Raw genomic sequence first — 25,634 nt, forward strand, 5'->3', positions numbered from 1 at the left:
TAACAGGACTTAACATAGAAATAAACTGCCCATTCATTTGTTGAACTTATAAATGAAAACGAGGACTGTAAAGACACCTAGTCATATGCGAGTAAAAGCTGTCTAACAGTTAAAACCTTAAACTTGTTCATAATTTATGTTTAAAAGTGTTAAAACAATCATTTACCAGGAGACTTTGAGATGTGGTTCAAGGTGATAAAACTGAATGAAATAAGATGTAAAGATTTTAAACATTGTGGCTATTTAAAATAAATATAATCCAAGTCAAAAATAATCTTTTTAAGGTATGCTTAATTTAAATTTGATCCCAAAAATATTGGAAAAAGTTGTTTGTAGTCGTTTTGTTTTCGGCACCGCACTGCTAACGTTTCCGGTACAAGCCACATTTTTCTGCTTCGGAAAATAAAAGCTAAAGCTTCACCTTTGAGACGTCTGTAAATGCATCGGGATCAACTAACCTTCACATATGGGGGTTAGTATCGGAGTGATGTTGCCTTAAAGAATTATTAATATTCGCTGAAAAGTTTTTTTAATCAGGTGTGAAAGATGCCACGCTTTCGGTGAATTTATTTTGAAAGCCTCCTACCGGAAGCTGTTTCAGCCGTTGACGGTAGATTGATGGCTGTTGTCACAGCTGGGTAGTTGGCTCTCTGGAAGTTGAGCAACGGCGGTACACATCGGGAGCGAGCGAGTCACTGCGTGGATTTGTCGGAGCTCCGCATAACTTCAAGGTAAAACGTTGCATCTGAGCGAATCTTTAATTAGACCTTTATGTTTATTTTACGCTCAGCGTTTTAGCGGCTAAATCCGCTGTTTCACGCAAGTGCAACGCGGCGGTTCGCAACTTAACGGTTGCTTTAGAAACTTGGTCATTGTGAGCGGCTCCGCTGCGTCGAAACCTCCTCAGCAGCAGGTTTTAAAACCGGCCCAGACACCGTGGTGTACCGCCGTTTGCTTTTTTTTTAACCCGAGACAGCGATTCACCCGACCCGAACCGAACCCCTGGAAGCGCTTATCAGCGGTCGAAAAGGTGAGCGGTTAGCCGGGTTCCAGCAGCGGCGGCGGGCGGCGGGCAGCGTGGCTCTTTCTGGAAGTTTTTTCCACTGCAGCTTCGCCACCAGACTCCCTGAAAACCGAGGTGCTGCCAAGTGCCATAGTGGCAATAAATCCACAGGCTTTACCGGCTGGTGTAACCCTCCCTGTCCGCACCGGAGCCGTGTTGTTGCTGGCCGGGATGCCTTGGCTGTGAAGCCCGCTGGTTGACACATGGAGGCTGGGGGGGAGGTTTCAGGACACCCCTCTTCTCGGAAAGTTACAAACTCTGAGCTGGAAAAACACTGGGCCAACTTTTCTTTTATTGTATTTATTTTCATGGTTTCACGTTGGTTTAACTGCGAACTAAATGACACATAGCCTATACTCTCCTGGTATAATTTTTTTATTTGTTAAAGCACAAAATTGGGACAAAATTTCTATTGTTTTAAGCTCACATAACTAATTTGTTGTCTGTGTCTTTGCATGTTTCTACATTTGATAATAGTTTTCAGGTGGGGAACTATTATCCAGAGGTGTTTTGGTTTTATGCAAAAATACTTAAGCAGGAGTTGCTGAAGATTAAAGCGCAATAAAGCTATTTTTATTGCCAAATTGTTGATAGTTACACAAATGAATCCTTGTCAGATTAGTCTGTATGAAACCTATGATGCTTAGTAGCCAATGTAGTGACCAGAAAGCACATTAAAGCTGTTTAAATTAGAAAAATCCAGCCTTTACTTTATTCTTTTGCCCAATTTTTGGAGATGCTTCCCTACATTTTAATTAGTTTGTCTTAATGCAGTGTCTGAAACGTAAACTTCTCAAGCACTGAAAGTTTCCATTGGTTTTTGTTTTTCTTTGTAAATCTGGTTTTCTTTGCTTTATGCCACAGCTTATAAGGCTCAAAACCCCATATTAGGAGGGAAAAGGATGGAAAGGTTAAACAGCTCTAACCCATGACAGAGGGACTTTTATTGTCACAGTGACACCGACTCTCCCATCGCACAAAGACCCTTTTTCCCCTCTTCATACACTACTTAAGTGACTCCTTTCTCAAAAATGGATCCCACTCTTAGATCCAGCTTGTCCTGGCAGGTCTTCTCTACTCGGTTTTGTTACTTAAAACAAAATTTTTCTATATCCACTAATGTGGCTTCCACTCGCAAACAGCTTTTAGTTGTAAGTTCTTGTGGATGAACTGCATTAGAACATGTAGACGTTTCAGTGACACGCCTTCGCCGTGATCAAAGGGGCTCATCTTGGATCTGTCGCATTCTTACTACTGTTTGTGCCTCGGGAGGGTCTCGAAAAGGCGTCTTCACCTGGGACGTCGCTGCTGCACCAGCTGGCTTGTCCTCTGACGGTCTGATATACCTCTAAGTCGAGCGGAGGATAATCGCCCACCGTCGAGGACACCAAGCTACTTAGGCCGACTGACAGCTTTTCTGTTTTAATCGTTCGTAGGCCGTTTCTCTTCACAGCGCTCTCTGTTCGTTTCATGTGTGGTGGGCTCCAATCCTGCATATGTTGTCAAGACAGGTGGTGGATTATGTAGTAGGTGATAAATATATGTCTCTTTCTTAATGGAGGAACTTTTGCTCAAAGGCTTTTTGGGGGAGGAGGCTTCTCTTTTAAGCTGGGTGTCCTCCTGAATGCATTGTGTGCTGCTGTCACACTAATCTGTGTAGCCACTGGCAATCAGAGGTATGCCGTCGTTAAAGCAGTCATCTCAGGTGAAAGATTAGCCAGAGAGATTCTCTTCAGTGGGTAAACACTTCCATGACTTCATGTTTTATTTATTTTTGCAGGGCTTTTACAATTTTTCTTTCTTTCCTTCTTTTTTTTCGGCTTCACGTCCTGATTTAGGCACATTAGTTTAGTTTTATCACTTGCTAAACTGTTCAGATTCTGTTCTACGACGTGTTTCTTGTGTGTGTCGTAGCTGTTGCTCCGACTCTTCGTTTTGCATAATAAAATGCAATATGCAGTCTTTGATTTTATGTCTGTGAGAAGTTAGATGTAATCTTGTCTGCAGTTAAATTGAACCTATTGCCTTGGGGTTTTGTGTAATTTGAGCTGTTGCCTTTGTACTGACAGAATCCATTCTGGCTGCCTCTGTTTACTCCATCTCTGTGTGAACTCCGATTTAGCAGAAGGTAATTTCTCAGATCTGCATGGTGTATTTTGCCGTTATCTTAAGGCAAACATTCAAATCACTTCGGCGTTTCGCTCGCCGCTGCAGTGAGCGTGCACCTCAAGCGCTAATTGCTGTCGAAGCAGTGAGGTCATTTGTTGAAACAGGAAGGGGGCAGAGATGGATGGTTATGGGAGAGAAACACGGCAAAGAAGAGTTGGATTTCTTTTTTAATTTACCATGGGTTTTTTTTTTTGTTTTTTTTGCCTGGAGTACTACTACCAATCAGAAGCAACACAACACCTGCTCTGTGAGTGGGAGAGTCCCGCAAGACCCGCCGTGCACGTTATTAGACCATCACAACTTGGTAACAGCCGGGGAAATGGATGAATATAAAGAAACCTGTCTGCTTCCTGCGTCTCTCACTGATGGGAAGCCGAGGAGGGTTTTTTTTCCCCAGCTGTCTCCAGGCTGTGGGGTCAAAGTACAAACATCATATCTGTAATGATGATCCGTAACCAGCTGGGCCGGTGAAACGGACCAATAACCGGTTCCCCTAATGAGCCCGAGCGAAAGGAGAAGGCGACAACAACCCGAGCACCTTGGAATGCCAACTTTGACATAGTTTTTGACAGTGACTCAGAATTTTACTAACCACTTCTTTTTATATTATTCAGGGTGGATGTTATCAATTTAAACCACCTCAAGTTCGTAGCGTTTGTCAGATATATATAAATATATCCTCTTTTGGCTCAGTGTTGCTGGGAGGACATCTTACCGTTGACCATCGCAGCAAACCCAAACTGGTGTGAGAGCGGTGACGCCGTATTCAATTTGGGCATCTAGGTTATCTGTTCTTTTAATATCTTGTCTGATTAAAAGCACGAATATATTCCCCCGTCTTCTCTCCAGTCTGGCATAAAATTGCTCGGTGCCAGAATGTGTGGGTGCGCTGGCACCCGCTCAGTTCTCCAGTGGCTTCCTTAGCCAACTGCTTTTCTCTTTAATCCTAATATGCTGCTCCGAGTTTCTGTCATTCAAACCGAAACGCACCGTCACACAATGGGTGAAATATACCAGCTGCACAGCAGTTAAATCACAATCTTTTAGTAAATTATCGCAGGATAGAAGCGGCTTTCATTTAGTTTATAGCCAGCTGAAGAAACTGCTCACTGATGTCTCTCTTTTTCCCCATGTTGCTGTGAAACATGAGACAAAATTATAGGATACTCAGAATTTTTGTATGCAAAGGGATTTCTGTGTAGCTGGTGTGTGTTTTTAGGTTTGTTCAGTCCTGTTATTTTATTTCTTTTTAGGCACAAAATGCTGCTTGCTATAGTTAGATCTCGCCAGGACGCTCAGGAAAGATTTTATTTTTTCCATCCAGTCTGTTTTCTTTATTTTCTTCTGTAAAATCTGTTTTCTTTTGTCACAAATTGATCCCTCTGCTCTGATTAACTCTTTTTTATTAATTTGATCATAGCTCTAATGAAGGAGGGCTCATCACTTTTCCAAAAGTCACAATGTTGCTCTTTAAAGGCTGGAATTTGTTAAAAGTTTTCTCGTTTGATGGTATTGAAGTTAAAGGATGAGCAGCAGCACCTACATCCCTACATAACTGGAGCCACCCTTTTGAACTCAGCAAGAGTCATTTTTTACACATTTTTAAGTGTACTTATACAATTTAAAAACTACATTTTGAACAAGTAGAAACATTTATTTAGCTTTCTGTTGGAGAAAAGCACCCAATAGTTTATAGTTTTGCAATAATTAGGCCAAAAACTGTGCATACTGTAGCACTTCCTGTAAACATTACATCTGAATTTAAAGAACTGTCAATATTTGTCTAATGCCCCATTTTAAGGAAAGTTTTCCTTAAGTGTAAATGTTTTGAGCTTAGTGTTTTGTCTTATTTAGTATTTGCCTGATTTCTCTGTTTATATTTTAGCTTTCAATGCGTTTTAGAATCCCCAAATGTGTTTTAATTGCAGAACCAGCTTCTCAACTATTACATGTTGAAAGTGAACTCAGCTAACTGCAAACATTAAATTCTGTTCATTTAGAGGGTTTAATAAAATGTAAACAATTTGGATTTTACCTCCTGTACATTGGCCATAAACAGAGTTACTCAATGGTGTTTTAGATCTTTTATCACATCTACCTGAGTGCTTTTAAGTTATCTTACCTGTACACGACGTGCTCCCTTCCTTTTTAACGACGAACAAATCCTGAGGTTATTTGTGGTGTTTCACATACCCCCGGAGTATAAATGTAGATCAGGCTGTTGATGACGATCGTTTCACTTTTTTGTAATTTTCCAGCTGAGACTTGCTGAATGACAGCAGAAGAGTGGGGACAACAGCTCTGGCTTGTCCTGAGACATTTTCACTTGGTCGTAAGGACTTAGCCAGATGTTTGCAATACATATTCTCACTCTCTGTTGTACCTCTGTGCCAGACAGAAACCCCCCCCCGGAGCGTTTAAAATGCCAGATCTGGTAAAGCGTTTAGGGTGACAAATTCGGAACGGCCCCGCCACCTCCCAGATAACTTCTGACTGAACGAACCAGGAAACACTGATCCGACGGGACAGCGAGAGGCTTCAAACTTCATTTAGCCCGCTTTGAAGCTCGGCTCTGTGAATGGGGGGAAAACGGCATATTACAAGACACTACAGTGTTCTCTTTCATGTAGCGAGCTGAAGGGGATGCTGTTGAGTGTTTGAGAGAGACCTTTGATATGTGAGATGCTCTGTGAACTTGGGAAAGACCAAGCTGGTGATTTTTGAGTCAATATGCGTGCGTGCTTTGATGGCTGGTTTTGCCAGACCGATATTTCGTCTGAAACGTTTCAAACGGCTGATTTCTGAGAGCTTGTGTGGAGACTTGTTGCACAGCCAGTGGAACTGTTTTTCCCCACCCTTGTTGATGTTAAACAATGACTTGTTTGGGAAGTTTAATGTTTAGAAGATGATTAAAATGACGGAAGGAAAGATTTATCTTGATTACATGTTTCTTTTGTTGCTCCAGCTTTTTGTCCTGTGCTGATTGACGTTTCTTTTTTTTGTTTTTTTTCCCCAGAAGGCCCAGGGTAGCCCTCTGCTTTTTAATCGGCATTTATAGTGTAGGCACACAACGATGGTAATGTTGTTAGCCCCCCTCCCATTGTGTAACTCTTTTTGTGTGCGTGGTTTTAAAGATCACAGCTCCACCAAAGAGCGTTGTCTCAAAGTTTACAGTACATTCACTAAAACATTGTCCTCACACAATATTAATTGTATGTTGTAATTCAGTTTGTGGTTTGGGTGGGAAAATCATGCTCTCTGAGAGGAAAAAGAAAGGACTTTGTCCTTCTTTATATGTTTTAACCATCTGGTTTGTGTAGTATTCGACCGAGGCGTTAATCATTGTGCCTTAAGGCCACTCCTGTTCTGACAACAGCTGGGGAAGGAAAATGGACCCACTGATGTCCTTCTGTCTTTCAGGGTTTTTATGCTTTCATAACAGTGTCACTCAGCTGTATAGTTAATGATATTTGTATTTACTGAATGCATATTGAAATGAGCTTAAATCAGCTTCAGTATTGATGGTTTCTCTTGGCTCATAACCTGCCACAAATGACTCCTATTAAAGTTTGATGACTTGGGTTTATTGCTAAATAATGAAAGTAATTGCACAAACAAAAAGGCCACCTTGTGCTGCTCGCATCTATTTGACTGTGAGTCATTCTGCGCTCTGCCAGATGGAACGCAGTTGGAAAATGAAAACACGTTTCCCATGCCAAAACAGAAATATTTGCAAATCTTTGAATAAGTAAGCACTTAAAATGGAGACAAAAAAACGTAGGCATTCTGCATCGCAGCAGATAACAGACAGCGCTTTCTGTGACGTCTCCTAAACCTGTTGCCACATTAATTGTGTCAAACACTGATGGTATTTATGCTCTGGTATAGATAACTGTTGTGCTTTTTATCGGTTATCGGAGCGGTGCTAAGCTTGAAGTCCCTGGATGTTAAAAGCTTCTGGGAATGTATAGAAACTCTGTTTAAGCATCTGCGTCACGTATTTACTTAAAGGTTAATTTGCTGTGGAAGCACACAATGAGTGATTGATCTTCCCCGTTCCGTCCTTCGTGCTGTGTATAATGCTGGTGACATTTAGGCTTTGTTGGGTCTCTGCTGTTAGTAACCCTTGAGTTCTATTTCTGCTGCGCTGCTTCAGTTTGCACGGTTTATCATCTAAGACGGCTGTGTGTTGTAGCTTATTATGGGCATGTTGGGTTTGGCCACTGCCAGAGACGTCGATTTGTGGGGAAGGCTACCGTGGAATTATTCTTCTCGTCTTGTCCAGAATGCTTGTACAACACGAGCCAAAACTGTAGCTGTGCACGCACACTACGCTGGCAGTTTAAACATCACCACTGCATGCAAAGAAGGCCTGTCAATAAGCAAACTTTTGTTACAGTTATCTTTATGTGTAAAAAAAAAAACAACAAAAAAAAAAAAAAAAAAAAAAAAAAAAAAAAAGTGTCTGTGGAACATGAGAGTTTAGCTCTCTTCAACTTGATTATTCTCTCTGTTAGTTTTCTTACACCTACACTACTTATTAGCTTTTATTTTATTTTTAGTGGATTATGAAGACATCTGTGAAGGTGTGCATTCAACACATGCGTATTCATAAAAGGGTGGGTAAAAGCATACCAACATGATTACACTGGAAAACCGTTTCAAACTGTACTTGTCGTTCAACTATATCTGGGCAGAACATTCAAGAAGAGGAAATGCTTTTGGTAAGTCAGGGCACGGACATTAAAGCAGAGCTAGTGGGGCCCAGCCTTTTTCCAAAATGGGATTTTCAGAATTGTCTTAATTCCAGGCAAGCCGCTTGTGTTTCAGAGGGGAAGTGCTGCCAGTAGCTGCTCTCCGCACTCTCCTTTATTGATTCGGGTCCAGAAATTTAGATTCCTTAAAGCCAGTCGTAGTCTAATGACATTACTCAACACCCCAACCCACCTTGCCTGGCCAACCACCCTCCTCATTTTAGATCTCCCTGCGCTCCACTTCTCCTCTTCCTCTCACCATTATCAAATTAAATGCTTTTCTATAGAGGGCTGGTCTTGGCCTGTAGGCAAGGCAGCCGGCCGGGCTGTAGAGCGAGCGCCTGTGTGTGTGTTTCTGTGTGTGTGCGTGTTCGTATCTACTCAATTAGGCTTTTTACTGGCCGAGCTGATGAACCAGGAAAGGGGTTAAATCAGTCCACAGACCAGTAGTCAAGCAGGGATGTGAGCTTAACTACGACTGGACAAGAAGAAGGGAGGTAATAAGAGATGGTGGGAGATCTCCCCCCTACTCTGATAAGCAGCTGAACTTGATACTGGGTCAGGGGGTTTAAAACTGAACTTTTCTTTTAGGGAGTGGTTATAGATCGTGAGAAAGAAGAGATGGGAGATGGAGGAGTGGCCTCAGAGTGGGGTGACAATATCAATTCAATCTTTGTTTCCTGACTACCTCTGAAGTTAAACACCACAGGTGAGCCTCGTCTTCGCTGCAGAGCTTCATCTTTTCTGACTTTTACCTTTTTGACATAATCTTGAGGAAAAAGAAGATGGAGACCTACTTCTGGAGGCTGATTCAGGCAGACAAAAATCAGCAGGACTCCTCAAATGCTTGGGGATTTTCCTAATTCCCTTCCTTTACAGTCTGAGACACAGAAGAGAGGGAGGGAGGGAGAAGAATGGGAGGGATGTGGAGGAGGTGGGCTGAATAAGAGAGGAGGGAACAGGAGGACACAGAAAGGATTAAAACAAGCCACTCTTCAAGCAGGTGGTCAAAATATTTAGTGAAGATCTTCTCTGGTAATGAGTTGGGGACAAGAAATAGATCCAGCTCCTTTCTGTTTAGCAGCTCAAGCCTATAGAAGGACCTGTTTGAGCTTTTCCTCTTTGGCTGGTAAGTATCACTTTGCCTGTCACCTCTTGTTTAGTTATCACACTTATCTTACAGAAATAGTTGATGTGTGGGTATAATTTAAAAAAAAAAGCGAGAGAAATAGCTTTTACCTATTTGAATATATTCAGGAAATGCCATCACTAACCCAAGCATGTTGAAGCTGAACTGTATGCCATGAGATCATTACGGCGTCTGAAATAAAAGTAACTTTGGACATGTGTGAGCTAATGAGAGGAAAAGGTCAGCCAGATCATTTTTACACACACAAAAAAATAATTAATTCAAGCTGTTATATTGTCTTTTTCCCCAGAATAGAAAAAGGCAACTTTAGTCCTGCATCAAACTGCTTTTATAAACAAAGCTGCACCTAAAGAGTTAATAATGGAAGTAAAAAATAATGTATTTTTCTTGAAGAGTAGCAATTTCTGACATATGCTGTTGGATTAACAAAAACAGAACCAATATTGGAGCTGAAATTAAACGAATGTTAATGAGAAGTAAGTCATAAAGTATGATTTGCTAATTTCCTTGGATCATAAAATGTCACGTTTAACTTATGGTAATATGAGCCCAGATACCATCTCTAAACAATCAACTGCCTTTTCATTTAAATCTAATTCAAATTTTGACTCGTGCATTAACTGAATGTAAACACACCTGACTGAGACTGATTAAAACCTCCTTTGGATTTCCACCCCCTCCTTATTAGTTCTTTCACATTTGGCACAATCGCTCTTTAATGACTGGAGAGCCGGTTCGTGAGGAGGCACGTTATCAGGCACATTCACTTGCAAGAGCCCACACAGCTAAACTCTGCAGCACTCCATTGTTGTGCTGTTTGCATCAGTAAGTATGATATGCGTACTCCCCGAGGCATAAGTGGCTTCATTCTGCTGTCAGGGCCGACTACAGACTCCTTTCTGTTTACCCTCTGATAAACACACACACACACACACACACTAATCGCCTCACTGGATTAGAATATATATGTACTTGTTCACTTGACAAGTGAATATACAGGTCCATCATCGTGGATTCCTGGTGCATATCTAAGCTGGATTACTCATTTTGTGGTTTGGATATTTTTCTTCAAAAACATGCTGCCTAAAACTAATGGGTAGTAAATTTGACTGTCTGAGAAGGACTGATGGTATAGTTTATTTTCTAAACTACTAAAAAATACATTTTTTAAGGAAATTTAGCATTTTTCTCAGGACCCATGTCATATTGGTTTCATGGCATTCTTGTGGTCTTTTAAACGTAAGAGACTTATTCTGAGACCTAGTCCTTACTTTAAATGTAGAGATGTTGAAATATCTGTTCACATTTGGCACCATAATGAGTTTTACTAGAGCCTGCAGGGAATAAAACAGCTTTTTAAAGTTTATTCTTCTTATTTCCTGAGCAGAAGTTCTTTAAGTCAACGGAGACAGTTGGTTTCGTTTCACCGGGCTGTTCTCAAGAAGAGATTAGTATAAAAGAGTCCTCCTGCTGTTGTTGTCTTTGAAATGTTAGGTTTGGTTATATGATTTGTGGTGAAAGGTGGGGTCAAGGGTCACAGTGACGGATGTGGGCCTAACATTATGGGCTACGAGGTAGGTTCAGCTTGGTCAAAGCAGCCTTTCAAGTGAGCAGAGGTGGACCACAAATCAATCACTGAACTTTTTATGTGAACTGGGTTAAAGAGCACAAAGAGTATACATGTTGTTTTTGAATTCTCAGTATCAGAAGCAAACAGCCTGCATGGAAAGGTCTGACTGTGTAGTCATTTGGATAACACACTGGAGAATGATGTAAAACAGGACTGACTGGATTGACGTTGGAAAAACAACAGGAGACAATACAGAGAAATGCTAAAAAGGAGGAAAGGCTGGTATGCAGTGTTCAAGTTCGAATGTCTGAGCTTAATGATTTATAACATCGACGTGTAAACACTGGAAATAATTTACATTTAGAACTGACTTTACCTTAGTGGCAGTTGCCTAAACATGTATCCATAGGAGTTAAAAATATTGCAACAGATCTGATTAGATCCCAGGGGTTTTTGAGTTTATCACATAAAGCTTGAGGATATGCTAATAAAACTCAAACACAGAAATGATAGATGTTTCATATCAGCTGAAGTTGTGTGCACTGGTCCCTTTTGCTCCCATGTTCTGGTATAGATTTTTTTAAACTTTCATCTCATGGCGATCCTGGGAAGTTGAATGAAAAGCAACTTTGATTCTTAAAGATGTTTTACTTCTCTTTCAACGAGCGAACTGAGGAAGCTACACTGATGAGAATCCAAATGGAATTAAAGTTATTGATCCAACATTTTAAGTGCAGGAGATAAATCAGATTTTTTCTTTTATGCTGGAAATGAGAAATTTAAAATCAAAGCAATTCTTTGGATTTTAACTGTGAACTACATCTTGGATGGCCATAAGTAATTGTAATCAGATGATACATCCGTTAGGTTTTTTAGATACTATATCTAGAAGTTACTTCTTTGATCAAGTCAGTGCCAGCATCCACCTGGCATTAGGGCAGCATTTAAGCAGTCCCTTGTACGTTCAGATTCGCTTCATTGCGCCGTGCTTGCACTAGAAAGATGCCTGCAGAGCGAGATTTGCAGGAACTAATTCAGGCAGGCAGTTGTCTTCAATGCTGGTCCTCTTGTTTCTCCACACTGACTGTTGAGTCTATTAATGTGCGGGGAGTGAATGAGAAGAAGGCCACCGTGCTACAGCCATTCAGCTTGAGTCACACAAACCAACAGACCCTCCTGTTGAGGTTTCAGGCAGCAGCCTCCGCGGTGCTGTGGCCCTGATGTCATTGCAAAGCAATTCCTTCTTCTCTTCCAAACCCTGGTATCTGCAGGCAGAGCCCTCCACACACTATCTAACACCCTTTTATCTGCATAAACTTTAATTTCTAAAAGACTCTAACCGCATTTGAAACCTCATTATATGGCATTACTCTCACTGGCACAGAATAGTATACAAAGCCTGTTTTGTATTAGAATACCACTCAGAGTCATTAGTAGATTTTCTGTGGGACCTTTGAATGAATAGGGCTTGGTAATGGAGCAGTGGGAGAGCTGACAAAAGCAACCATCCTCCACTGCCCCATCATCACAGCTAAGCTCAGACTTCAGTGTTAAAACATACAATGTGAGCTGAAGCACCATTTAGTAACAGTGAGAGCCTGCGTTTGTGTCTCCAAGGCTGTGTAGAGATGGATGACATGACTGGAATAAAGTGTGGAGTCAGAGGTTGGGTTGGAGAAAGCTGAGGAGTAACTGTGAGGTGAACATGTATGAGTTTGGGCACACACGCACACACACATTTGTTTCTCCCTTCAGTCTTCAAAACCTAAACCTAAAAGCCTTAAAAGCTCTGTTTTTCTTTCCTTTGGTCATAGTACCATGTATGAAATAAACAAATGGATTTTTTGTGTTTGACTTTGAGGTGACTAAATGGATGATTGATGACCTCTTCGCTCAGCTTCTGCTCTTCATTCTTTCCAACTGTTTTTCAGTCCTTCCATCTTTTCTTGACTCATGCCAGTCAGGTCAAGAATTAAGCAACCACTCAGTTTACAAAACCCTGGAAATGTTCAGACAAGCCTTGGCTGCCTGGAAAGACAAATCAGATTTCTTTCTTCCAGCCACCAGGGACCCTTGTGTTTTCAGTGAGAAAGTCTGACAGAGAGCCAGCTGGGGCTGCAATAGAAGGCATTCACACTGAGATTCAGAACCATGCAGGCATAACTGATGGTGGGCAGATATGTCAAAGGGGTTCTTTAAAAAATGCAGGTCAGACATGATGCTGACCTCAGGGCTCGGGGAAGTTTGGGGAAGAAATGCAAAGGGAGAAGCATAAAAACTGGCTGCGTGCGCGCATACTCAAAATATGTAGGGGGTTGTAGTGGGCAGACAGGCTGAGGGGCAAAGGCTGCTCCCCTGATGCGTGTCTTTCAGTGTGCCAAGGCCGGGGGGAATGAATTCTGACGGGTGTGAAATGGCCCCTTCTTCATGTGACCTTCGCCTCTGATAGGTCAACCTGCTGTTGTGTCGTTTCTCACATTTCTGAGGTGAGCCTGTAGCAAAGGACTTGGACTGAATTTACGCTTTTGTGTCTGTTCTACTGTACATTTGACTAACTGGGACATAAAATAAAGTGCTAATGGAACATAATCAGCACATTTTTTTTGTAAGGTTAAGTGTAATATGTGACCTACGAGAATTTGAGACTGGTTGCAGAGCAAAACCCAAGAACCAAAGATTTCACTTCCTTCTTCCAAAAGTAGGAGAATTTGAAGTTAAATTGGGGAGAGAGGCTAAACTATTCAACTCTGAACTGGAGAAGTGATGTAATTTTCCACAGCAAATCCCAATGGCTTACTGTGACAGAAATATTTTTCAGTCCTTGTGCCTGAAACAGTGATAGGTTTGTGTTGAAGACTTGCTAGTGAATTCAAAAACTCAAATAAAGAACCTCAAGAACAGAAAACCTGAGAATTTTTTCAATAATGACCTCTTTAAGAATTGTAAATTCTTGTTTACGTCTTTTCTCAGCTGTGCCTCATCTTTGTCATTCTTTAATTTTCCTTTTTTCAGCCCGAAGCAACCTGTGACAGTCAGGTTTTGGTCCACGACACCCTGGCTGAGCACGTTTCTATGAATAACAAAGTCCTGTTAGACACGATGACATCTATGTTTTGTGCTAAGAGGGAACAGATGGACGACACTGGCAGAGAAATGTCCGAGCAGATGCAAATATAGAACCTGTTTGTGTTCGCGGCTATTCTGACCGCTCTGCTTTAAAACAACACTTATCTAACTGGTTAATGATGACAGTGGGGTTTTCTTAGTAGTTCTTTATTTTTTAAATAGAAAGCAGAACTGTGAACAGAGTTCAGAGACTCCAGTTCTGTGACTTTTATAAATTCATCATCAGTTGACTTTCTGTTATGTGACATCAGTTTTTATTGTTGTTTTTTTATATATAAAAACAGCTGTAGATATTACTTTTTAAATGTAAATCCTGCTAAATGTTTAATCCTTATACAAACATTTAGGGTTTCTTCAAAAGTCTGACTCATTTTGTGCTTCTTCTTTTCAAATGACCATATTTTCCACACTATAAGGAGCACTTAAAAGCCTTCAGTTTTCTCAAAAAACGACAGTGCGCCTTATAATCTGGAGCACCTTATATATGTAAGAAACTACAAAGCCGCACCGCTTGCAGCATTAAGGCTCAGTTATAGTCGTGCAGGGCTCCGTGCACGGCGAGCGGTGGAGGCGTTTATTCTTGAAGCGTACGTCGGTGCAGTATTCTCCGAGAAGACAGGGGGCAGTTTTGTTATATATGAGAAAAGTTTGAAAATGGACCATTCATTGACAGTGCATCCTCTAGTGCAGAAAATGCAGTATGTGAAAATCTAATTTATTATAGAGACGATGAAATTCCAGTTGGACCTAAACGATGTTGAGGAGCACAGATTATTTATGTAATGGAGAACAAGACCTGTTGTCTTCTATCCTGTTAATTGGAGCTGCTTGCAACTAATGATTGTTTTGGTAGTCAATTAAACTCGTTCTTCTGATTGGTCAGTCCATCTCTGCTTCCTATAGGTGCATGTCTGTTTTATTAGTGCATGTTTTACCTCACCTGTCTGCCCACCTGATGTCTCTGTTTACGTGTTCTAACATTCTGCAGCAAATTAAAATGTTTTCCTTTGAAACTAAGATGGTGCAGCTACTCCCTCTTACACATTTACTGGCTCCCAACTCGTTAGCCAACATAACTGAGGGGTTGTTTAAAATGACGTAAACTCTTTTGTACAAACATCAGCATTAAAAAAGGGCCGACGCAACGCTTTAGCTTTACGGACTAAAACTTACCAAGAATCGGCATCACAGCTCCGGGAAGACTGCATTTCAGATGCTCATGATTCATACGGTGTTGATGTGGGGGGAAAAGCCTGTGCCTTGCACAATCTAATTTTTTTTTTTCCATTTCCTGCTTCTGTTTTGCCATGGCTGCCGATTTCCTCCTCATCGTTCTTCTTTGTTAGTATGACTGTGTGCAGGCTTGGCAAACAGTAGATATACTGACTGATACTGCTCCCAGTAAACATTTACACAGTACTTTATGACCAAAGTCATCTCGATGGCTACTGATAATGTGATGTAAGGTTTTCTGTCAGTTTACGGCAGCGAGAAGAAAAGAACCCATTCGATAATGTTCATTTATGTATTCTTCTCATCTTTAAGCACAAAGGCTGCAGTCTCTGGATGTTTCAGAGTAAATATACCACCTTGAAGCATTTCTAACATCGTGAAGATGGTTCTTTTTTTGTTGACTCTTGTTTCTTAGCCTGTCCTTGAAGAAACACACCCTTTGGTATTTAAATCGGTCTTACAGGAACATGCTGTACAGTATTACTCATTATACATGTGCTATAATCCTCCTTTTTTGTGTTATATTTTTACTCACTCTTTCAGTTCAGCAGCAGTTATCTGCTGAAACAAATTAGGAGGGGGGACTCTAATGTGCATAAAGCTGCAATTAGACCTTAATAACGTACAGAATGACAGTAAGTTTCAGGAAGAACAGCTTTTAGGCCTTCACACTACTCCTGGTCACTACAGACAAGATATAAAAGCAGAAATGGGGGATATAATGAAATAAACACAAATGAACCTGTTTGGTAACTTTGTAGCCACGTCACTCCAGCTCTGTCATCCTCTCGTTTTTCCTGCTGCCCTGAAGCTGTTGCTTCATCTTTCATCAGCAGACTTCATGAAAGGTAATGCTGTTGGTGTTTTTTTTTGTTTGTTTTTTTTTACTGTTACCGTTTACAGTAAGTTGGATTCCAACTGAATTTTAAGAAAACCATCACAGCAAACATTCCTGACGAGGGTACTGACTTCCAGGTGTATTAACCTGGTTAGGCTCTTTAAAACAACAAGAACAAAACAATATAAATATCCTTTCTAATTTAAGCTGTTTTTAGGCTATATTCCACATGTATTTATGAGCAGGCCGGATCCGTTACATGCTTCGATGAATTGTTGGGATTTAAATGATATATTTGGTTGTCCAATAAAGGCAGTGAGTTTCAGACATCACATACAGAAAAATGTTTACAAAAGCTTTTTGCTGTTCTTTTTTCCCATGATTGCTGCTTTTTGGTCCAGCAGCCATTCCAGAGGATTTTTGGCTGTGCAGGGTCATTGTTTTTGCCTTGCCCACATTTTTGTACCGTCTTAAACAACAGCAAATTATATATTTGGAGACTTTGTCTGACATTCTAAGGATTTTAATTTTATTTTATTTCCTGTGCTCTTCAGATCCAGAATGCTGAGAAGAGAATGAATTCTCCAGGTCGTCTGAGACATCCATATGTCGTCGCTGCTGTCCCTCCTCGACAGTCATTAGGTCCCACCGGGGCTCCGTCCGCCTCCCCGAGCTCCACCCCTCACCCCCGTCCAGGTCCCTCCCGTCTCCCCTGCCCTCAGTAGTGGCCGTCCTAGTCGGCCCCTGTAAATATGCCTGGATGGAGATCTCAGTGGCGTCTCATCCTGCTGAACTCCCTGACCTGTGGCCTGGAGATCTGTGTGGCAGCTGGGATCACATACGTGCCCCCGCTGCTGTTGGAGGCTGGCGTCGAGGAGCGTTACATGACCATGGTGCTAGGTGAGGGCTTGGTAAAAACTGAATGAGTGATATTTTACTGACAGGCTGCTTTGGCTTCTTTCTTTCTCAGTTTAACTAGAAATGGGGAAAAAAATGTGCAGCATCTGTAAACTTACTGAAAAGAGCACAAGATGTTACCTCGTCTGCCGATGGTTTTAATATTCATGGCAGAGCCTCAAGCCTCTTTATTTCCATTCAGCACGTAAACATACAATCCAAGTCCTTACAGAAATAATTGACCTAATCATCTGTTGTTCTCTTGCTGTGGTAATTGGGCACAATTTGCAGGCAGCAGAATGATGAGCTGCCACGGGGAAGGCTACTGTCTAAACTTACTGAGACAGAAAGTTTCCCTCAAAGTTCTTGGACTAAAGTGCAGATTAAAGTTTGATTAGAATTTATTAGCCTCTCTGTAACTTTGTGTTATTTAAAACTAGGTTAGCAGTATTATTTCTCTTTATTTAATGATAGTTTTAGTTTACTGAGTGTTTTGTTTTTTAAGTGTTCCTCTAAGGCAGATGTGCACGTTTCATCAGACTGTAGAAAGCCTGATTTATTAGTCTTCAAATTTCTTTAAAAAGTTGTGTTTTAAGCTTAAAACTAATCGCATCAACAACAGTGCAACCCAAAACCAGAGACGGCCTTAATCAAAAAGTAAACCCAGAAGAGTCTGAGAGTATTGTTAGAAAAGATTATTAGATTTACAATGTAAGCAGGTGACAATGGGGGAGAATGAATTTTACTGTTTAGTCTTCTAATTATAGCCAGAAAGTCAGTGCTGCAGTTAATTCAATCTGATGTTTATGTATCCGACGGAGCACATGCCCCTGTCTGTTCTCCTCCGGTGGGAGGGGCCTGAGCTGCGCCGTGTTTTTCCACAGCTCACAGCCACACGACGGGGAAACGCACGAGGCTGAACCCGCTATCTGACAGATTCCTCTAAGTGCAAAAACTCTACCTGCATCTTTTAAAAACACTCACATGTCCTTTAGGCTTTTAGGACTTTTCTTTGTTTTGTTTTTTCTGCTTTTCATTGTTCCTCCAGAATAAAACTCTGGTTGCCTTTATCCAAAAAGAAAAGTATAAACAACATATAAAACCACAAACATAATCTGAAGTATCAGGATATCTTGCTAACATATAATTGTGTTTTTTTTCTGTGTATCACAGTTAGAAGAAACCGAAACTATTCTTTAACTGCAAACATTAACATTTATAGATTTGTTTGCCTTTCTGCTGATCTATGAAAGCTTTCTGCAGACATGGAATCAACCAGCATCACCCATATATTCTGTATTTGTAATGCTAGGAGTTGTAAAATTTCACCCCACATTTTCAGACACTGAGATGATCTGAACCTAATTCCTAAATTCCTGTCAGGTTCATAAAACGCTGCCATTAGCTCTGCTAATCCATTCTTCATTTCTTGTTTCTCTTCTGTTAGCGCTGCAGATACTTGCTGTAGTTGGTCTCGGTTGGATCGTGTGTTTTTTGTGCTGTCAGATTAGACAGAACAGTCATGTATGAACAGATATGAGCATGGGCTTGAAAGCAGCTTAAAAAGGTATTCATGTTTGTGTTTGTGTGTGTGTGTGTGTGTGTTCTGATGTGTGTCCGGAAGCAGTGAGTATTAGAGACAGTAAGTCCTAAAGCTGGAGATGGTCGTGAACGGCCTGAACAGCTGCAGCAGGAAGTAATGTGTGGCAGCAGTTGTTTACCTGCCGTCCTCTGACTCACATTTACTGTTAGCACACTTCAGAATTACATTTCCATTTAGCAGTACAAATGGAAAACAAAATGCAAATGCTGTCTTATAATTGTTGCGTGTTCTTGCTGTGCCTTACTGGTTCACAGTTTTACCTTCAGTGACTCCAGGAAACAATGTTTTTATGAGCAGCTCTGAATCCACCCTGTGCGTAACAATGAGACAACATAAGCTTTTATGACTTTATAAGTTTACACAAACTGCCTTTCATGTTCAATGTTTCTCACCAGCCTCATTGACCATATTAAAAACTCCTCAGGGTAGCTTTTAAAGTTGAAAGTCTAAGGATTAGATTGTTTTGAATTTTGCATGTGCCTGTATACAAGCAAACCACTGCACCATGGTGATTTGTAATTATCCGGAGCCAGCCACGTGTGGAGAACGAGCTGCTTCTGTCAGGATGCACACCATCTGTAGGAACAGTCTGCTGATGGTGACAGAGACGTCACACCACCGGCTGAAAGGAACACAAGTCTGAAAAATATGTACAATTAATCTGCAGTACAGCCTAAAATACCTGCGTACAAGCTTTTAGGTTTTACTTAAACAGTTTCATCTGTGAGCTGGCTCTGTGTGCACATAAACTACAGCGTGAAACAGACGGATCTATCACACAAAACAATGAAACCGTAAAACATAACAAATCACAGTATTTGATATCACGTCTTCAGTAGAAACGGTTTATGTGAAGCAGTAACTTTCAGAAATATTACTGTATAAACTTGTAACCATGAGGAAACTGTTGTCAGACGTTTAATTGAAGCTGTCATTAGCAGTCTAACCTGACGGCTGCTGGAACGGGTCGCTTCCTCAGATCAATGGTTCTGGACACAAGGATACAGAAACTCTTGTGATTTTCATCCCATAAATTCTGTGAGAATCCTCCAGTAATTAAAAAGCTCTGAAATGTTCATTTTAAAGAAGCCAGATCAGAGTTTTTGTTTGTGCTTTTGTAAAATGAAGCTTGTTAATAATGAGGGAAAATCATTTTAGGCTGATTTTTTTTTACACACGGCGTCCTACGTGTTCCGTCCTGTTTGTAGAGTTTTTGACCTCTGCCTTTCCCCGGTTGTAACCCCAGGTATCGGTCCAGTTCTCGGCCTCCTGTTCATCCCTCTGATTGGCTCGGCCAGTGACCAGTGCAACAGCAGTTATGGAAGACGGCGGCCCTTCATCTGGCTGCTGTCTCTGGGAGTTCTTCTGGCGCTTTTCATCATTCCCCACGCTGATCTTCTGGCAGCACGTCTTGCCTGGGGAGGGCACACGCTCCAGGTAGGAAAGCACGTTTGTTTCTTCAACAAACTAAGAATGCTAAAAAATATTTATGCTAGTGATTCGATATCACATCCTGCATTTAGTGGATAATTAAGCTATGTAAGACTCTGTTTAATTGCAGTTTGTTGTTCTTTTTTTCCTCCTCAGGTGGGAATTCTTATCTTTGGTGTAGGGCTCCTGGACTTCAGTGGACAAGTTTGCTTCACGCCGCTGGAGGCTCTCCTGTCAGACCTGTACAGGGACGAGGAGGAGTGCGGCCAAGCCTTCGCCATGTTCTCATTCATGGTCAGCTTGGGAGGCTGCGTGGGTTATTTGCTGCCCGCACTGGACTGGAGCCGCGGTCTGCTTTCTGTTTATCTAGGAGGCCAGGCCGAGTGCCTTTTTTCCCTCCTCATCTTCATCTTTGTCTCCAGCGTGCTCATTACCATGAAGATGTCTGAGGAGCTCTCATGTGCCAGCAGCAGCTTGGGGGGGTCCGGATCTCTACTGGACTCTGGGCCTGGCGCCATGGAGACGAGCCGCTGCGGTGTGCCCCGCTCGTGCTGCTACCTGCTCAGATGCAAACTGAGGCTGCTCAAAGCCGGACCTTTACTCTGCCTACTGAGAACATGCTGGTCCATGACCCCGGCCATCTTCAGGAGCTACTGCCACGTCCCGCGGGTGATGAGACAGCTGTGCGTGGCCCAGCTCTGCAGCTGGATGGCCGTGATGTCTTTTATGCTTTTTTACACGGACTTTGTGGGGGAAGGCCTGTATGAAGGTGTGCCGAGCGCGTTACCAGGAAGCATGTCCAGGCAAAGATACGATGAAGGTCAGATTTCCTCCTCATCTACAATTCTAAAGATCGTGTTTCTGTTTATTAAGTGGTTGGGTTCTTTCTGAACGCATGCCTCAGTGTGGTTTACTCTCTTTTATGAATGGATTATACTAACTTTGTGGTAGCTTTGTTCTAAATACGACATCATTAATATAATATCCTCATCATATGAATGATAGTTAATTCACTCTGTTTTGTCACAGCAGGGCAGAATGCAGTCAGGTTCTTTTGGGATAAGAGAGACAAACTGTCTTAAAGCTGTGTGCGTTTTATTTTGAAGTCCAGTCCTCGTACTGTCTGGGTTCTCAGCCTGTCCACTTCTTCACCGCTCGTTTTTTTTTATTGTGAACTTTTTCTTTCTTCCTCCCTTTTTCGTTTGTCCACCTCCGTGTGTCTTTTCTTGCTGGACCCCGAGGAATGTCACACTCACAAAGAATCGATGTTGGTGAATCGGCACACAAAGAACATGTTCATTCAAGTCAGGTAGTCGGCCAAAACACACAGGTCTGAGGTCACTCTGAGTTTGGTTTGTTTAATCTGAAACCCAGCGGATGTTATTAAATCGCTGCATCCTATCTGCAGATGTTTCTCTCTGTTTTGTTTATGGTTTCATGGCTCTACATTTTAACCCCCCTCCTGTCTAATACAATAACTACTTTTCTATTTTTTTTAAAAATAATCTTTTCAGCTGCTCGTTCTGGCTCAGCCACCGAATCTTTGGGCTCAGATTTGGGTTCTCATTAGTATCAGCACTGTTTATAAAGCAGGGCTCCACAGTAATATGATCCACTTATTTCTTCCAGATAGGTTAGTGTGCCCTGCTGTTGAACTTCTGACCCAATCTGTTCACAGAAAACTAACTCGGATTAGAATGAAAAGCCTCAGACTCAGTGCTGCATCTGCCAAGTAAAATTAAAATGAAAAATTTTATATAGGAATAAACTTTAGGGGCTATAAATGTTCATGATTTTGTCCAAACGTTGGAATAAGATTCCTCTTGTTTCTAGCTGAAAATCCAAGTTTAAAGGAATGATGAAACTGTTGCTCAGAAGTTGAGAACTAACTTGAGACTTTTGTTTATTCTTTGAATATTTTATTCACCCACCCAATGTTTTATGGTTTTTTATTTTATTTTTTTTCCAGTACAAAAATTTAGTCTGGCTGCTCCCGGAGACTAAATCCTTCTCTTAGTGATTGTTAAATTGTGTTTCGGAAACACAAACCTCCGACAGGATGCAGAAGACATGCAAGGAAGCAAATGTATAATTTAATTTTGCGAAGGAATTTGCAAACTCTCCCTCTGTTGTTTGGACTTTACATTCCACCTTAAGTCAGATGGTCAGACCTCTTCAGATGCTTGTTGTCTGTGTGGCTGACTGGGCCAGACTCGGGCCAGAAGGCAGATCCCATCAGTAAACACGGACCGGACCCTCTGCAGCTTGTGGTGGATTTATCGGAGGTTGATGGTGTGTGTTATTGTCCAGGTCGGTCAACCCAAACTATATCAGAGCTTCAGATCTCTGTAATTATTACCATAATGGGTAGTTTCTGCTTGTTTATCAACTTGACCAAACAAAAGACTTTCTGGTTCTTCCGTGTAGGCTGAGCATGACCTGGATAGTTTTGGTTTTACTGAGTAAAGGATGAGATATTGTTGTAATAATGGTTTGTTCCGTTCCTCTCCCAGGTATCCGGATGGGCAGCCTGGGCCTTTTTCTCCAGTGTGCTACCTCAACTTTCTTCTCTCTGATCATGAGTCGTTTGGTCCACCGTTTCGGGTCTCGTTGGGTCTATCTGAGCAGCATGGTGAGCTTCACGGCCTCAGCGTTGGTCATCTGCCTGTCCAAAAGTGTCGCCTTGGTCACAGCCATGGCAGCTCTCACAGGTTATGCTTATGCAACTCTGCAGACCCTGCCTTACACCCTCACCTGCCATTACCACAAGGAAAAAGAGGTAAAAACAACATGTAACAGTTTGCAGAAACATGGACGGCTTATCGATAAAATCTGCATACTTCATCAGGCTTGTTTTTGTCTCTTATTTCAGGTCTACATGCCAAAAAAGATAACCAAAAGCCTACATCACAACGGCATAACGTCCAAGCAGGATTCTGTTTATTTGACTCCTGTGCAGGAGGAGGAGGGCGTCCTAAACCACAAATCCGCTCCTTACATGCATCCCTTCCTCAGCCAGGACAGTTATGAAACCTACCCCAGCCCACAGAGTCAGAACGGGTCGGCTCCCTGCTCCAGCAGCGCCGAGCAGGATGGGCCTGAGGCGGGATACGAGAGGCGTGGCGTTGGCTTGGACTTCGCCATCTTGGACAGCACGTTTCTCCTCTCTCAGGTGTTCCCCACGCTCTTCATGGGCCTGATTGTTCAGTTTGCACAGTCTGTCACCGCCTACATCGCCTGCTCCGCCATCTTTGGGGCTGTCGCCATCTACCTAGCTTGTCACATTGTCTTTGACCAAAAGGACCTCAGAAGCTAAAAGAAAAGGGAGTGACGGAATCACTAATCAGTCATTCGGGTTTCCCAGAATGCCTTGTGCTAACACCACAGGTGCAGAAAATGTTCAGTTTTTATTTTAAAGCGGAGATCGTTAGCCCGGCTGTGGCATGGTGTGCTAAAAGCTGTTATGTTTTATTTTATGTTTCTCTAAAAACTCTGCTTGTCCATTTTTGTCCTCAGGTACCATCAAACAGATTTACTGTACAACTCGGCAGCCTCAAACACAAAGCTGCTGCTGTTTCTTTTTTACCGATCTCATTCTGGGAATTTCAGCGCAGTCTGTTTGTTCTGGGAAAAAAAAAAAAAAGAATCATGGTATTTACAATTACAGGCTCCTCAGAAAACGTCACTAGGATGGAGAACGGTTCAGATATGTCTCCAAGTGAGGCTGTCAGTCGCGTGGTCGAGCTGTAAACAGTGTTTCCTTTAATGCAGCTCAGCTCCGTCTCTCTCTGACCTGCCAGTCTGAAAAAGGTTTAACCCTCTGGGCTTTAAATAACCATGATGACATTACTAGAATTATTTGATCAAGGTGTCATACAGCTGCTTCTGCTCTCTAAGTGCTCTCTGTGATGAGTAAACTGACTTTAAATGTAAAACTCCTCTTCAGCTCAGAAACTGAGCTGTGCTCTAGCGTAGCCTCGTTCACTCGCGTCGCCTCTCAGACAGATTTACTGGAAATATTTTGTACACAAGCTGACATTATTAATCCCTATGGGAGTTTTGTTATGCAACCTGCTGAGGTGAAGTTATTAACTGTGGTGGTTGAAGTAAGAAGCTGTTCTGGTGTCCCCCTGCTCAAAGGATCAGGACTAGTCTGTTTCTGCTCCGAATGTTTACCTGCATGCATGCCTCCAGTCTGGGCATTTGTCTCGGGTTAAAACCTCGTGCAGCTGTCCCGAACCGGCTTGATGTTACTGAGAAATCGCGTTTCCCGTTGCCTAAACCGTTGTGTTTCACTGTATATTCAAACGACAATCTAGGACATCCAGATGGGCCCGTTATGTAATGCTGGTGGCGAACGTGCACGGCCACGTCTCATGGATACCCACTTCATAGCAACCATTCCTGAGAAGACCAAAAAAAAGGGTTCTGCAGCATGTGGAAACATTTGGTTTTATGCAAGTGTGAGCACTGCATATTGATAGGCTGAAGGTCAGGCTGTGTGTGTGTGTGTGTGTGTGTGTGTGTGTGTGAGATGTATCTTTAACGTGGAGGCTGGATGTGAGAAAGCATTAGTAATATTTAAGTGTGAGATTAATGAAAACTGCTTCATGTTGTAGCCCAGACGTGACGGTGTTCCAGGATCTTGTTTCAAACTGACCAGCTGATCTAAAAACCACGACTGCCACGCTCAGAGAGAGCTCGATCCCTTCCAGGGTGTTAGAAACGACTTCTGTCGACACGAGTAGTCCTGACGGATGTTCTCGCAGCTGCGCTCAGCGTGGTGGAGCAGAGGAATGTTGACGTGACATCATCTCGGCTCTCAAACACCCGATTTGTCTGTTTTGCCACTGAAATGAAACGAGATACTATCGGCGGCTTCAATGTCAGGAAAAAAAAAAGTTTTTACAAGTGCCTGTACATTTTTCAAACATCTTTTGTACATACATATTTATTTATGATGGATTTATTACAAAGTAGTGTTTTAAACTCTTCAGCATCTTCTGGAGGTGCAAAGGTGAAGGCTGTTTCTGTGTTTTTTGTATAGATATGGTGTAAAGCATCCTTAAAGCTATAATTTATTTCTGTAATATCCATTTTATCCTGTAGCCCTGTTTACGTCACAGAGCATTTTGTATTTTATCAAATAAGTTTTAAAGTAAAAAAGGTTTTATTCTCAGTGCAGGACGGATGAACTGTCACACCTGAGGTCCATCTTTGGTTTTTATCCAACTGGTGCAAAGAAAATGTCTGTATCCGTTTTTAAACAACCTTTTTTTTCTCTTTTAAAATGTTATTTTATCTGTTAGATGCATTTTAACAGATCAGCACGTCTTTCCCAAACCAAATGTCTCGTTCGATTGAAACTAAAGTGCCAACTGTCAAACTGCGTGGAGGCCAGAAATTATATTTTTCATCTGAAATTTTCTTTATTCACAATATTTCAGTTGCTTTCGTCTTTAATGCTTTTGGTTGTGGCTAAAAAAAAAAAAGGAAAATGTGTCATCTTTATTAAATGTGTATATGCAGTTACCAAATAGATTTTTATACAAAATAAAATAACTGCATTGTTGATAAAATGTCCCCCTTTTTTTATTTATTTAAGTTTTTTGGACATTTAGGTCAATAATGGACAAGTCCATGGAGAATACAGTTATTAAACTTTGATGTATTTATGCACAGATGTATTGAGTAAAGTATGCAGATGTGGGTGATGTAAATTTACAGCATTTTTTTTTTTTTTGACACTTCTGCGTTTTATTTGAACACCAAGGATGTTCATCATGGAGTAGACGTCTAT

The 25,634-nt window shown here is 41.6% G+C and overlaps 1 protein-coding gene across 3 annotated transcripts; it reads left to right on the forward strand.

Annotated features, from left to right (window-relative positions):
- The first annotated feature begins 627 nt into the window (after positions 1-627).
- Positions 628-25,346, forward strand: slc45a3 (solute carrier family 45 member 3). 3 transcript variants are annotated; one of them, XM_017418848.3, is made up of 7 exons: positions 628-731; positions 16,458-16,803; positions 19,650-19,840; positions 19,991-20,654; positions 22,348-22,466; positions 22,569-22,613; positions 22,707-25,346. In XM_017418848.3, exons 2-7 carry the CDS (start codon positions 16,656-16,658, stop codon positions 23,148-23,150), a joined length of 1,611 nt encoding a protein of 536 aa, XP_017274337.1. In that variant the 5' UTR covers positions 628-731; positions 16,458-16,655; the 3' UTR covers positions 23,151-25,346. The 3 variants fall into 3 exon arrangements, with proteins under 3 accessions (XP_017274337.1, XP_017274335.1, XP_017274336.1); XM_017418846.3 differs by having other exon boundaries at positions 22,348-22,613; XM_017418847.3 differs by lacking the exon at positions 628-731 and adding an exon at positions 8,959-9,115 and having other exon boundaries at positions 22,348-22,613.
- The last annotated feature ends 288 nt before the right edge of the window (positions 25,347-25,634 follow it).

The sequence above is a fragment of the Kryptolebias marmoratus genome, linkage group LG11 (assembly GCF_001649575.2).
Source record: "Kryptolebias marmoratus isolate JLee-2015 linkage group LG11, ASM164957v2, whole genome shotgun sequence".
In the NCBI taxonomy this organism is placed as follows: Eukaryota; Metazoa; Chordata; class Actinopteri; order Cyprinodontiformes; family Rivulidae; genus Kryptolebias; species Kryptolebias marmoratus.

Bases quoted from the DNA above. Each gene is read 5' to 3' on its own strand.
- slc45a3 (XM_017418846.3), top strand. From the start codon at position 16,656: ATGCCTGGATGGAGATCTCAGTGGCGTCTCATCCTGCTGAACTCCCTG. The intron at 16,804-19,649 runs GTGAGGGCTTGG...TTGTAACCCCAG, and splicing joins TTACATGACCATGGTGCTAG to GTATCGGTCCAGTTCTCGGC. The intron at 20,655-22,347 runs GTCAGATTTCCT...TTCCTCTCCCAG, and splicing joins CAGGCAAAGATACGATGAAG to GTATCCGGATGGGCAGCCTG.